The 14,364-nt window shown below is 36.9% G+C and overlaps 1 protein-coding gene across 4 annotated transcripts in view; it reads right to left on the bottom strand.

The window, feature by feature from the left end:
- Positions 1–1,707: 1,707 nt before the first annotated feature.
- LOC149835314 (UDP-galactose/UDP-glucose transporter 5B-like) overlaps positions 1,708–14,364 on the bottom strand; it is a 54,242-nt gene continuing 41,585 nt past the window's right edge. Inside the window, exons 7-12 of one of the 4 annotated variants that reach the window (XM_090008379.1) lie at positions 14,102–14,214; positions 13,305–13,393; positions 13,086–13,172; positions 12,928–12,996; positions 12,646–12,835; positions 1,708–1,857 (exon numbers count right to left, since the gene is read on the bottom strand). In XM_090008379.1, the coding sequence (XP_089864505.1) occupies positions 12,671–12,835; positions 12,928–12,996; positions 13,086–13,172; positions 13,305–13,393; positions 14,102–14,214 (523 nt within the window). In that variant the 3' untranslated portion in view covers positions 1,708–1,857; positions 12,646–12,670. Of the gene's footprint in view, positions 1,858–11,893; positions 12,836–12,927; positions 12,997–13,085; positions 13,173–13,304; positions 13,394–14,101; positions 14,215–14,364 lie in introns of those variants that run through there. The other 3 variants (XM_090008378.1, XM_090008377.1, XM_090008376.1) reach the window with 3 other exon arrangements.

Here is a 14,364-nt window from a genome sequence, read left to right as displayed (position 1 = left end):
CAAACATGAGCCGAGCCACGAGCGACTAGGCTTGTTTCCCAGCCCTATACACGGTTTAAAGTGGTCACGTATAAAATTGAAGACTAAGCCATCATTAATATATGCCAAATCTTCTATATATAGCAATTGAAAGCCGTCCGACTGATTGAAGATGACCATTTACCTTCACCATGCATCTCAGATCTGCTGATTTATCAATCTATATATTAATTTGCCATAAAATTTTGAATTTATATATTTGCCATCCTTTTTTTTCTTAAAAGGTCCTTGGAATAATGTGCGAGTAACGAAATAGAACAAGGCCTCCTTGCATCAACATGCAAGAGAATTACAGTATTATAGAAGAGTGACGGATTTATTCTAAAATAAAATAAAGGAAAGATGGATGATGGCCTTGATGAAAGAATTATTAAATAAAGTTATATGGTTGCAAGCTTTGCTTTCAGGCATGTGGCCATGTCACTGCTTTCAAGTCATTTAATGTGTTCCTCTAGAATCAGATTTAACTTTTGTTTGACACTTAAACGTTCCATATACTAATGTATTGCTTTGTAATTCTAAATTCATTATTCCATTATCTTTTACCAAAACTTTATAGTTAAATAAACCTTTTGATACTGCTTTTACCTTTTCCACATACCATTGGGCATTATAAAGGCTAATCATAATAACTCATTGCATTGTTTTATTTATCCAAAAATATTGTTTGAAAATTAATAGGTTCTTGAATACCTTAGCACACAGGTTAGCTGGAAAATTCTCAATTCTATTTAGAAAATAACTTTTTTGTCAAGTTACCTTGAGATGAACTTGTAGAGGAAAAAAAGCTAACTGGAAATGAATTTCAAGCAAACAATTTGACCAAGGAGTGTGAAATTTTAATAATATAATCGATGTTTGGGCTAGGATCTCATTTAAAAAGAGAAGAACATGTTCCATCAACGAAGTTTCTAATTTAGTAATATAATCAATGTTTTGGGTAGGATTTGATTAAAAAGAGAACATGTTCCATCAACAAACTTTATAATTTAGTAATATAATCCTTGTTTTTGGTGGGACTTGATTAAAAAGAGAACATGTTCCACCAACAAAGTTTATCTTTCATTGCAATGTAAGACGGAACGAAGTTGAGAGTATTTTTTTATCATGCCGTGATGATATTGAAAGATCCTATTAAAATCTTCTTAGAATGCATGTTCTCGGATCTGTGTTAGAGCTGGTCGATTAACCAGAAATACAAAGTATTTTTGCTGTTACCTTTCTCTTGATAAGTTTCTTCATTTGTGAAAAAAAAAAGGATACATTTTCTTCCAAAAAGGAAAAAAAGAAGTATGAATCACTATTGGCCATTTCTGGCTTATCACAACACTTTCCAACTGTAAATGCTTGTATCCTTTCAAGAGTTTCCAAAACTACATGAAAAGACAGAGGCCCAAGTAATGTTTTGCCTTCTTTGGGACAACCCCTTGGGTGACAAACAGAATATAATGCTTCAAATATGCATCCCACCATCTTCAGAACTGATGCTCTTTTTCTTCTTTTTTTCTTTTTCCTTTTCCTAAGATGAGTGCTTAATATCAGGTCAATGTAGACATACCCAACAAGTACAAACAGAATCCAGGGATTCCCTGCAGTCAGGGCTAGCAGGGTACTCTCTCTGAAAATGTGAATGATTTGAGCAGCACAGTCCCCTCCCCCCCCCCCCCCCCTCCTCCTCCTGCAATAACTACATCACAGTCAACGGCCCCTCAGAATCAGAGAATAAAGTATAAAAACTTTCATCCTTGCAACCTGCTGTAAGATTTAAAGCTATCTCGTTGTCTCCCACCATCGTCATCATTTTGACAATTTCATCATCTGAAATGAATGAAACAAGAAGAGAATGATCAGTTCTTTCATTTATGAATATAAATCAATTATTGTTATTATTATTGTAACTTTACGAGACCAAAAAAAAAAGAAAAGAGCAGACCGTCTAATTTTACTTTCCAAGGATGGATCCAAATCCCATATAATAATTCTTGAAAGAATCAATATACAAACTGAGAAAACGAAAATCCAGATACCCATTTCATCAAAACTGAATTCTCATATGAAACTGTCGAGAGAGAGAGAGGGGGGGGGGCTTCCTTTTTCTTTTCTTGGTACAAGAATTTAGCAACTTCGTTGAGGATTGATCCAAACTGATAGGTGGTTGAGAGATACGAGTCCGTGGATCCTTATCTCTGACTCTCTCTGTATCTTCCCACAGCTTTTTTGAACCGCAACTAAGAGCAAGCATTCTCAATCAAGAACCATCCTGACCTGCAGTTCAAGAAAGCTGTGGAAAAGTACAAAAAGAGGCATCTGCAAATACCAACATCCATCACCAACCTTAAAACCTACCCCCACAAAAACTATGCACATCAGCTAACCATAAACCACCCTTGCTCATGACACCCAAAACGATAGCTTGAGTGACCACAAAGGAGTGAGAAGGAGAAAGAAGAGAAAACGGATAGGTTTTTAACTAGGAAGGTTGGGGTTATTTATAGGTGAAAGAACACAAGTTGGTGCCAATCCCGAGAAGAATATTAAGGGCTAAGAAGGGGGGCAAAAAATAGAGAAAAAAACCTAACCACCCCTCTTTTCTCTCGCGGAGCAGAGCGAGTAAAAAGTAACCACTCGGGATCCTCGGAGAAGAAATCTTTTAGAGAGAGAGAGTAGTGGGGGGAATTGTAGAGAGAGAGAGAGAGAGAGAGAGAGAGAAGGGTGGGGAGTTGTAGGGAGAGAGTGTGGAGGTGGTGGGGAGTTAAAGAGAGAGAGGTGGTAGGGAGTTGTAGAGAGAGAGTGTGGTGGTGGTGGGGAGTTGTAGAGAGAGAGAGAGGTCATATGGTGAAAGTAATGAGAGAGAAGTGGTAGCGGTGAGCACCCGTGGAGCAGTAAATAAAAAAAGAAAAATACTGTTCGATCTTCATCTCAACCGCATCCGACGGTGTCGGTTAACCGAGACCGACGCTTTGTGGGGCCCAAGTCGGTTCTGTCCGTTTCGTTCAACTTTGTTTGGTCTGCCATCAACTGGGGATTTTTCTTTATGTCCAAAAAAAGCTCAGTGATACCCCTTAGTTTAACACTGAAATAGCTTGATGCCATCGTATTTTGTTATGACCAAAATACCCATGAATTCATGAGAAATTGACGTCTATGGATGGTCAGCATTAAACCATTTTTTTTGAGCCCTGATCTTATGCTATAGAGTATCTGTTCATAGGGGTGCCATCTTTGTATATGGCTATCGATTGGTCAGAACAGTATGGATTTGGAGATTAAAAGTGGGGGACTAGCTCCAACATAGTGAGTTCAGTTTGTTTGTTAAAGTTGGCTGCACAGCAATCCAATCCCATCTAGCCCAAACTTGGTCCATATTTGATGCAGGACAAGTTCAATAGAATTGAAGGATCCCATGCTGATTTAGTATGGATTTGGACAAATTTTGGTTTACCTTAGATAAGATTAAAATAGATTTTGGGTAAATTTCCTGATTCAAAACCACCTCTTATCTGAAAATCCATGTTCAGTGCCAACTGTTGAATAATCTCAAATACAGACCTAAGGTTTCACAAAATGTCAGACAAAACGGTGGGATACATTTAATTTTTTGTTAATTTACTGCTGTATCTTTTCCTTATTCACTAAAAACAAGTGACTGCCTTCTTTGTAAGGGGAAAAGGTTAAAAGGGCATTTTCATCACTTAAAGATAAGTAAAGTTAAGTGGCTGAAGGTAATGGCAAATCATGGTAAGGTAAGTCCCTATTTGACAATTGTCAGAGAAACTCAGGCATTTATGAGGAAGAAAAGAGAGGTCTGTCTTTGGAATAATGAAAAAAATACAGCTTATAAACAAAAATTTCCCAAAAAAAAAGATAAGATATTGTTCCCTTATCTAAACAAAAACAGTTCAGATGAATTACTTATCTTATGTAGGACTTTTGGCTATAAAAGAAGCCATAGGGTTATTCTGCAAGATGGATTTGAGTATGGGAATAAACTTGCTTTTCTCATTCTTTTTGTAGATTCAAGAAGTCTCACTTCCATGTGGATTCAATTCAAGTAACTTTTTTTCTTTCAAATTTCATGAACCTCAAAGGCCCCGTTTGTTGCATTCGTGTAGGGTGGAAGGCATTTTACCCTTTGTTTCCTTTTCTTTTTCTACAGAGAAAGCTGGGGTTAGGCAGACCCCTATCCGTTATACAATCATATACCATTGGGATCGAACTTGCAACGTCCCAACACAAGGTGACTAGCACTAACCGCTCCTGTCAGACTAGCTGAGCCTCCCGTTGGTAGAAGGCATTTTACCTTGAAAGAGGAAAAATGCCGTCAAAGTCGTTTTCGGTGCGACGCGACGGCATTTGTGCCTCTGCCCATTTAAATGGGTGGGGCCCCCGCTACTTTCCGCTTGAGGTGTTTGTTTCACCAGAAAAGGGAAAGATTCCCACTTTCACCTTAAAATGGGCCTCTTTCCCTCCATTTATGGTGAAACAAAAGCCCCCCAAGGAAAAGGTAGTGTTCTTCTTCTCTCTACTTCCTAGCGTATCAATATTTTGATGAGGAACCCTTGCCGAAGCAAGGAAAACCTCGAGTGGGGCACCACGACCACCGTGCCTTACGTGGCCCACCTCTGAAAGCTATGGACACACCCGTGCGCCAGTGAGTTTTTATCTGGCATGCCTTCATCTCAGCACCCTTGCAACCACCTAGCTGGCCACACAAGCATCAATATTTCTTTCTTGAATGTGCATCTAGAGTTTGGTCTAACCCCTTTTAAGTATAACATGTAATTCTTGAATGAAGAGGAAACAACATAATTGATTTCATGGTCATTCTGGCAAGATCAGCAGACATGGTATAGGCCTGCCTATGTATACTAGATCCAAGTAAGCATTCATGGATTGCAGACATGGACCTGGACCAGGTTTGGCGCATCCATGGTCCTACATATTTGTTTGTTTATATGTCACCTAGCTTAGTCGTGTATGGAGGATCATAGAGGATATGGTATCCATATTTGAAGCCATTGAACACAAACTTGGCCTTTTATTACTTACTTTATTTACTTAGAGAATAAGAAAGATATATATAACTACAGTAACAAGTACAAATCCATGTTAATTTGTTACCATTTCATTTAAAAAGAAAAAATAAAAGCTCCATTTTAATTTGTTACCATGAAATTTAAAAAAAAAAAAAAACTCCATTTTTTTTTTTAAGGGTGGTCATACATCAAAGTGTGGTCTTCATATTGTTCCATGAGCTGGTGGACATGGAGACCTTTTTCTTTTTTGTTTTTCATTTTGTTGAAAGAGATGGAGAGAAATTCAAACATTCAAAAAGGTTACTTTAATCCAATAGTCTAAGGTAAGGAAGTGGTACAACAATTGTAGTAGTGGTGGACCGGTGGTAGTAGAGTAGTACTTTTTTATTTATACGAACATGAAATGAAGAAGAAGAAGAAGAATTAGAGAAGAGGCAACACATGGTGCCATGTGCAAGGAGGGCCCCACCTCCACTTGGATCGAGTCGGAGGGGAGTAACATTTAACCCGATTTTTACGGGACGGGGTTGTCCTGTCGGTGAAGGGGTGGAGACACTTTTCCTTGTACGATGCACTCTCTCTCTCCCAACCAAAACTGAGTTGGTTCTGGCCAACATGGGGTCACCATAATTGTGATTAATAATGCCAACAATAGTTGTAAACAGTGTAAAGTAAGATGCTTGATGATAATATTAACTGTAATATACTTTCCTTGCCTCCCCACTGAGAATCACAATAATACCATCATTTCTCTTGTTTTTCCTAACCTAAACCACACTTGACTTAGCAAGTTTATTGCCAATCCATGCAAACAATTGCAATCCACAACATATCCATTCTGCATTTATGTAATTAAGCAAACATTTTTTAGTCCTCTTACTAATTTTTTAGATTGGAGTTGGATCTGAGCTAAACCGGGTCTGGACCTGACCCCTTGTAACGTCGATCTGACTGCGGCCTTTAATTTGGGTCCTACGTATTGTCAAGATATGGCCCGTTTACGTTTTCAACCAGAAAGACTAGGTCCCATTTTAGGTAATCATATAAAAAAGAGAGCGGGTCAGGGCAGTCTATGTCAGCTGTCCTAGTGGTACTTACCTGGTTCATATGCCTCACGGGCCTAATTTCCCATTTTCCAAACTTTACAATGTAGGTTTTGGCCCAAGTTAAATCAGATGAGGTCCGATCCATTCACACGCCCAATTTTTCCTAGTAGGTTTTTCGTGTGCCAAAGGATGATAGCAGAATGTGGTTTAGAGGTGGAGCTCACAGACCGAGTCATATTAGACTCTCTCTCTCTCTCTCTCTGAATTGATTCTAGAAAGGGATTGAGACATGGCCAAGTTGTGATCTCGGCCAGAAAACAAGGCAAATTTTATGTAATAAAATTCTCTGTGGTGTCTGAAACCAAACCATATTCCAACCAGTTTCGAAATATGAACGTGCCAAGACGTGGTTGGGAAATAGGCCAAGTCCCTCACAGCCGAACTTTAGCAGCAGCACCACCACCATCACCAGGCCCACCACAAAAGAGAGCCTCGCAAACTATACTTAAAATGGCTTGTGATATATATATATATATATAGAGAGAGAGAGAGAGAGAGTAAAAAATAGTTGTCTACACCCATCGGCGCTGCCTATGGCGATTTTGAAGGGTTCTTTTGCATGTTATTATCGAGTCTGACTATACAAATGTGTTCTACATGTTTCATTTTATATGAATGGACTCTTGCATCATTTGATTCATACTGGTAGGTTTTTACAAGGTTTGAAAATCGACAGTATAATTTTTTTATAAATATTATAAATATTCAAGGCTTAAACAATCATATTTTTTTTTATCAAAAAGACATCATTCAAGTGTCATTTCCTAGCAAATAGATCATGCTGAACTCATCTGTGTGGTTGTGATCAGATTTGAGAAAAAAACTCGGAAACCCCCCCTCCTCTCCTTCACTCGGGGTAGGCTGCCTTAGGCCGCTACTCCCTTATATGCTACTAATGAAGGTACATAACTAATGAGCTAGAAATCATAAGTGCAAGTTGTCTTGACTCAATTTAACCACACAGATGTGTTCAGCATGGTTTGTTTGTCAAGGATCAAGCCTTGATCCTGCTTTTCTAATGTAAAAATGTGATCTTTTGAGTAATGAAATCTTTACATATTTTGATTCCTTAGATTTTTGGATCCCTTATTTGTCATAATTACATCATTCAAAATCATTTTTTTACTAAAAACAAACCATGTACTGTAACATTTGATCTACAAAAAAATCAAAATATTTTGAAGAAAAAGTGATTTCTACTCATTAGTAGCCAATATTTACCCTCTATAGAGAGAGAAAGAGTAGGGTGTACGTAGTGGCCTATATCAACCGGTATCTACAGCCATCATACGACACTTTTGGAGGAGGGTACGTTTCATGTTTTTTTCAAATCTGACTCTTGGATTGTCCAATTCAAATACATAGGTAGGTTTTTATAATGATTGAAAATCAGCAGTTAAAAAATCAAAAAATTAAATGCTTAAAAATTATTTTTGTAATAAAAAAAACACTATTCAAGTATTGTTTCCTAGCAGATCAACCATTCTGAACATGTCTGCAGGGTTTAGATTTGGCAAAGCCACCGTGAAAGCCCCCACACGCTAGTTGTAGGCACCCAACTTTTGCTAGCAAACGGCATAAGGCATGGTTGATTCACTAGGAAACAATAGCTGGATTATGTGTTTTACATGAAAAATTTGACATTTGGATCATTGAAAATTTACAAAGATTTTGGACTGTTGATTTTTCAAACCTTATAAAAACTCAGCCATGTGTGAATCGAATGCTCCAAGAGTTAATCCCTGTACAAGTTTGTAGATTATATCTATATATTCAGAATTTGAAAATAACGAAAAAGCTTAACATGTTTCATTCGGCACGTTTGCATCTCTTTCTCACTATATATATATATATATATATATATATATATATATATATATATATATATATATATATATATATATATATATATATATATATATATATATATATATATATATATATATATATATACCTTGTAGTTGAAATTGATGTGTATAAAGCTCATTTGCTCAATCTAACCCCTAAACTTATTCAGTATAGTCTATTTGCTAGCAATCAACACTTTAAATTATGATTCTTATGTAAAAACATATTTTTTTGAATAATAAAACTTTGTACATTGTATGTGTGTGGCGCCTTGTTTTCTGGCAATGTACAATATATATATATATATATATATACAGAGAGAGAGAGAGAGGCATACGTACGCCCGCAACGCAAAATGAGACATGGGAGCTGGCAAACACTAAGGAGATGACATTTTTTAGCATTATTTTATTGAAGAAACATGCCCGACACGTTGGAGGTTGGTCGATTGATTTAACTCACAAGTTTGTCTTCTCCTACCTTTTTCCTTTTGCACATATCGGTTGAAAAGTTGATCTAAAAAGCTCACGAGGATGCTGAGTTTTTACTTAATGTTGATACTGTCCGTAAAAAAAAAAATTTGTTCAAAGTGGTGCTTTGTTGAAAACCAAGAGACTCTTATTCCAAAAAAAATAAAAATAAAATAAACTAAAATAAAATAAAAAAGAGAAGAGAAATCCAAGTTCCAGGGGCATGTTTTGTATGGTTTAAGTTGCTGTTCTTCTAAGAAATCAAGACTGGTCTTGTATCATGCACCATGTTATATATATATATATATGTGTGTGTGTGTGTGTGTGTGAAATAGTTGGTGAGGATGTTTTGCTTGTATCTGAAACGTGAGACCAGTGGCTCAGCTTTCAACAAATTGAGTAACCCTTTATGCGGCTATTAGAATACCTTCTTCTTCTTCTATTTGTCTTTTTATGTATGGTGATGCAAATTGAAAATTGAAATTCACAATATTAAATTAAATTTAAGTGTTCAAGATGTACGACATCTTTTTAAGTACTTTATTCTAGAAACCCATTTGCTTCTCTCTATGTAGCTCGTGTTCTACAAATTTCTTGGTAAGTATTCGAGGTTACAAGCATTTTGGTTCCCCACAATAATTACACATTTCAATAGAAAAGAGAAGGAGGTTGTCTCTCACCCATGTGAACATGAAATTTTAAAGGTTGCCTCAAGAGGTACAATTCTTAAAGTTGACTGCATTTCTCAACTAAGCATGTTCTAGTCTCATGTGGTATTTTCTCTCTCTCTCTCTCTCTCTCTCTCTCTCTCTCTCTCTCTCTCTCTCTCTGACCCTTTGAATCATAAGAATGAAGAACTTAACTATCAAATACAATGGTGTGAATTGAATTTTTATGCTTTTTGAGACATGACATATTCTTGGCACTAGGAGGTTGGCAGATATAATGGATGATAAAAATATTGGCTTATTTTTGGGCATGGACAAAAATGTTCTTTTTAATATGCATACTGCAACATGGGGATCTGAACACATGGCACCCCTGGTTATATAGATAATTGCTTTTAAAGAGACATGGATTTGTAAATTATGTGTGGGTTGGGGGTGGATTGAATTGAACACATGATCCCTAATTAATTATGTGGGCATGCTTTTTAAGGGACACAGCTTTGCAAAAATATGCATTACTGGGAGCTAAACTGTTAAAAGATTTGCTTTCCTCTTGTTTCATCCAACTTATGTTTCTTGTGCAATGAGAGGTGAAAAGGGTGGAAATAGGATTGAAATTTTGACTCTCTGTATGTATGTGTGTGTGTATGCATGCGCAGGCACGCCTTGCAGCAAGGGATGGACACCATGTGTATCAAGCTCCTGACATCCTTCAGATTGAACACCTTAAGCTGACCCACTTAGCCAGGTATGCAAAGCCTTTGTGGGCTATGTTGACCTCTTAATTGTCCCTACTGAATGAGAAAATTTTGATGGTTTAAAAATGATGTTGAACATGGATCATCCTTGACAATATGAAATTAACTAGATTATGTGACTTTTTCTTCCGCTAATCAAGCTGGATGTGGTCCCTTTTCATTAATAAGGATTAGCACATGATTGATTAAAAATCAACAGCAGTAGGTCTGCCGGCAATTCAAGCCAACTTTCGTGGATCGGTTCCTTGAATCCACAAGAATAGAGACTCTACACTAAAGAGGAAAGGGATTTTTATTCCACAATCAAATTCCTATTTTACAAAATAACCTTCTAGCCTCTTTTATAGTCAAAAGTCTCACGTAAGAAATTTATCTTAGCTAGTTTTATTTTGGTAAGAAAACCAAAACTAAATGAAAAACAAACCTCATCCAAAATAAGAAATAAGATTTATTTAAATTCTAAATTATGCTCACATATGTCCTACACAATAACCAAACGTTTAATTCTAGCAAGCATCATTTAAATTACAATTTATTCATAATCTTGTGTTATGAGGAATAACATTTATTATTTATTTAGACTTATTTAAGGTTAGCACTTCATGGAAAACCCCATCAATTTTCCAATTATGATTAGTTCTTGCAAATAATTTTGAGAAATTACCCCTCCACCAATCTGAGATAAGCATATGGACCAAATTATTCAAGGACCACCACCCTCTTCATTGAGCATTTCATAGCATTTGATGCATAACCAATGGGAAGGAAGATAAATATCCTTCACCAGTATGCTAGCACCATCCCAATGAATTGAGATCGGGTGCAATGTGATTGCACACTTTAAGTGTGCTGCTGAACCTCATCACACACCGTATGCTGTTGGCCCCCACAGCTGACAGGCTATATCCCAAAGATGGTGGGTGTTCAGATGCAGCGACACACTAAAAGTGTGCATTCACATTGCACCCGACCCTCCCTCCATGCCAATAGATAATCACCTAATCCTTTCAAGGCCACTAAACTTGGTGACATTTGTTCATTGTGGCAATGCATGTTCTTTAATTTTATGTTAGAAATAACAAAGAATATGCATCACAGTAATTACATGCATAATAATTACAAGGGTTGTGACGATGACGACGACGTTGAAGATGATGGGAACAGTATTTAACTCTATTAAGCCCGCATTATTTTGTGCTTATTGAGATACAAAATGATAAAAAATTGAAAACTAGATCTTTAATGTACAAATTCCTGTCTTCTTTTGCCAAGTGTATAATAATATATTAGAAGCATAATTGCAGAGAATCTTCACAATGTGCAAACCAGTCTAAAGATAAACATACACAGCACAAAGTGACCACGGATACTCTTGCTCAAAAAGGGGGCATTGCCTTATGATTCTTAATTCTAAGCTTAATATTAAGATTAACAAGAAAATTAACTCAAAAAGTTCAAGCTATTGTGATACAAAAATCTATTTACATGAACATGATATGGGTGATCAATCATATAAGCTGGAAAACTGCATTCTACTCCATAATGGAATTTTCTAGCATATCCTACCACAGTAACTTTCTGATACAGTCAAATGCTCTTTTTTCACTTATTATACGAAGAAACCATGTCCAGGATTGGAGACCTGGTAGCACTGGTCTTAGCTTGCTGCACCTACCATCGCAGTCTCAGTGGCATAAAATTATATAGGCAGCCTCTGTCGACCCCCAAGAAGCCTCTTGCTTCGCCTTGCAAAAAGAGGTGCTCACACATGGGGATTCAAACTTGAGATAAGAGGAAAGCTCATTATCCACAAGCCTGAGACCATATGGACAACTACCTGGGGTCTACAGCCAAATGCTCCTTAATGATGTGAGAGACTAGATCTACAAAATAAAAAAAACTAGGTTCTTTATCAATACTATAAAATTTGACACCTTTGTTTTATTGGTCATTGCTGCCAAGACAGAAAATGATGGTAGCGGTTCATTATTGACTTCCATTTTTTTCAAATTTGACTCTTTGTTGTTTTCCAAGCCAACAGTGTTATAATGCCATACATTCAAAGTCAGGTGTGTCAAAAAAACTAATAAAAAGATCGAGGCTTTGAGGACAAACGTTACACCTTTACATATGTAAGATCACATTTACCATTTCCTTGTGTTAATCAACAGCTGTAAATACTTGCCCGCAAGGGCTCCACACACCTGGCTAGGTGGGACAGCTCAAGGCATTCAAGTTGAAAGACATCACAAGTTCAATACTCAGAGTACACGTCTCTTATCATAAAGAGACTTTCTTGGTGAGCAAGGAGGGGACAACCAAGGAGTTTTATACTACGGAAACCAGACCGCGGTCAACATGGCACCGCTCGGCCCGTATCCAAGATGTCCAAGGTCGATCCCTAACAAATCGATCATGTTGAACATATCTACAGTGTCAGCTTGAGCCGGAACAACCTGCACCTATGAGATCTCAGATTGAATGTAGATGCAATCAACCATAGTAAGTATACATCCCTTCCAAAAAATACAATCCATCAGGATAAGTTTGGATGCAAGAAAGTGAGCAACTGCTAGGTAGATTTCATTGCTTTTGCTGCTAGGAAGATGAACAAAAAAATTATACATGGCAATGTAAACATTATGGATAACCATTCATCATTATAATTAAGTTCATTTTTTCTGAATAGCTTTCAACTTGTGATTGAAAACTCTTGGTACCTTTGCTCTATCTGTTCTCCAAGGTTTATCTTCCCAAAGACACTTCTTTGTGACTCTGATCCCCGTTCAACCGTTCCATGTCCGCAACGAGTATAAGATTTGATGAATCACGGGACTGAGCTGACTGCAATGCCTTGCGAGGTAGGCTTTTCAGAAAGCTTTTCAAATATAGAGATCCAAATACAATACCCTGTTCAAGCCATAACTATGGTCACTATGATTCATTTGATTACTGAAGAGGCATTCCAACCATTTCCTAGAAAAGGGAGAAGTAATACTTACAGCACCAATCATCTGTTCCCAACTCAGAGGATGCGCAAACCAAACACATGATAACAGGATGCTCGCCAACTGAAGTTTGAGTCAATTTCAACAGAGGGGATTTTAGGAACAGAAAAGCTGTCTGCAGATAAGATGCAACTGAACAAACTTTTGTTCACCTGTCTTGTCGTCATTATCGTAGCAAAAGTAAGTGCCCCAAAAGTGCGGATTGTATAGGAAATGAAGAACTGGCTAAGTGTTGCTACCTACACATGCAGCCCATAGTTATCTGCCTAGGATTTATATTCTGGACTAGGCATGAAACTCTGCATTTTCATGTCTGAAAACTATGAATGAGCAACTGCAAAAATTTACAGTTTTAGGTATCGAAATATTACAGTGGAAAGCAATGCAACATCAAAGAAACAGTCTTTATGGCGATAAACAAAATCTATGGCCGGCAGTAGATGTCCTTGAACCATAAGCCCTGAAGCAGAAAAACTGAAGTCAGCAAAATCTGTAAGATGGAGGACTGAAGGAGCACTTCTCTTCTAAAAAAGGTTATGCATATCAAATTGCACTAAATTCAAGTTTAAACATTAAAATTCTTAAAAAATGTTTCAACATTCTCTTTACATTTTTGCAAAAAAGAATATTAGCAAAACCTATTCTTTGCTATCCTTCGTACTTTTTTATATTTTTTTAAATGCTGAGATCTCCCCAAGATTTATAGAAAAACCTACAACATCCCGAGAAATTTCCCACCTGAGATATAGGTATAACAAGTTCACCTTCTTACCATATGCATTGCAATTAGTAATTGGAACATAGCAATTTTCAACCCACACCTATCAAATAGACAGATCCAAGTGATTCTTGGCTGGTATGACAACTATGGTCACTCTGACCAAACATATTAACTTTCAATAATTCTTCAAATGCTTGAATTTTAACTGAACAAGTATGATATCTAGAACATCTCTCAGATATTTGTTCCACCAAACCTGATATCCTGTTAGTCCTTCGAAAGTGATATAATAGGCTCACGTTTTATAAACAACAAGCGTTCTGAATAAAAGCTACCTGGTAAGCATGCATACGGTGGAAGAAAAATATTGTAGAAGTATGAGGCTGCAGATAATGAAAATCAGCTACCCTACCATGAAAGAACAAGCTGTAGCAACAAAGGACTCACCACTTAAGCTAAGGAGACATGAGCATAATGCTGTATAGAATATTTGATTGTAGATTTCCATATTATATCCCTTAAAAAGTTTGTCTTGGAATGTGCTTGTAAATCCATCGAACCTATGGAAACATACAAGAAAGATTCCATGTTAAAGAAGAAGGATAGTTCAATGTGATGTATTTGAAAAACCAGTTTTGTTAAAATAAATCAACAAAACAGTATAGAAATCATGATCTGAGAAGCATATAAGATAATGGCAACTACCAAAT

This window comes from Nuphar pumila, chromosome 6 (assembly GCF_984573655.1).
Source record: "Nuphar pumila chromosome 6, dmNupPumi1.hap1.1, whole genome shotgun sequence".
In the NCBI taxonomy this organism is placed as follows: Eukaryota; Viridiplantae; Streptophyta; class Magnoliopsida; order Nymphaeales; family Nymphaeaceae; genus Nuphar; species Nuphar pumila.
Note: the sequence above shows the minus strand (reverse complement) of the source record. Positions and strands in the feature narration are given on the sequence as shown.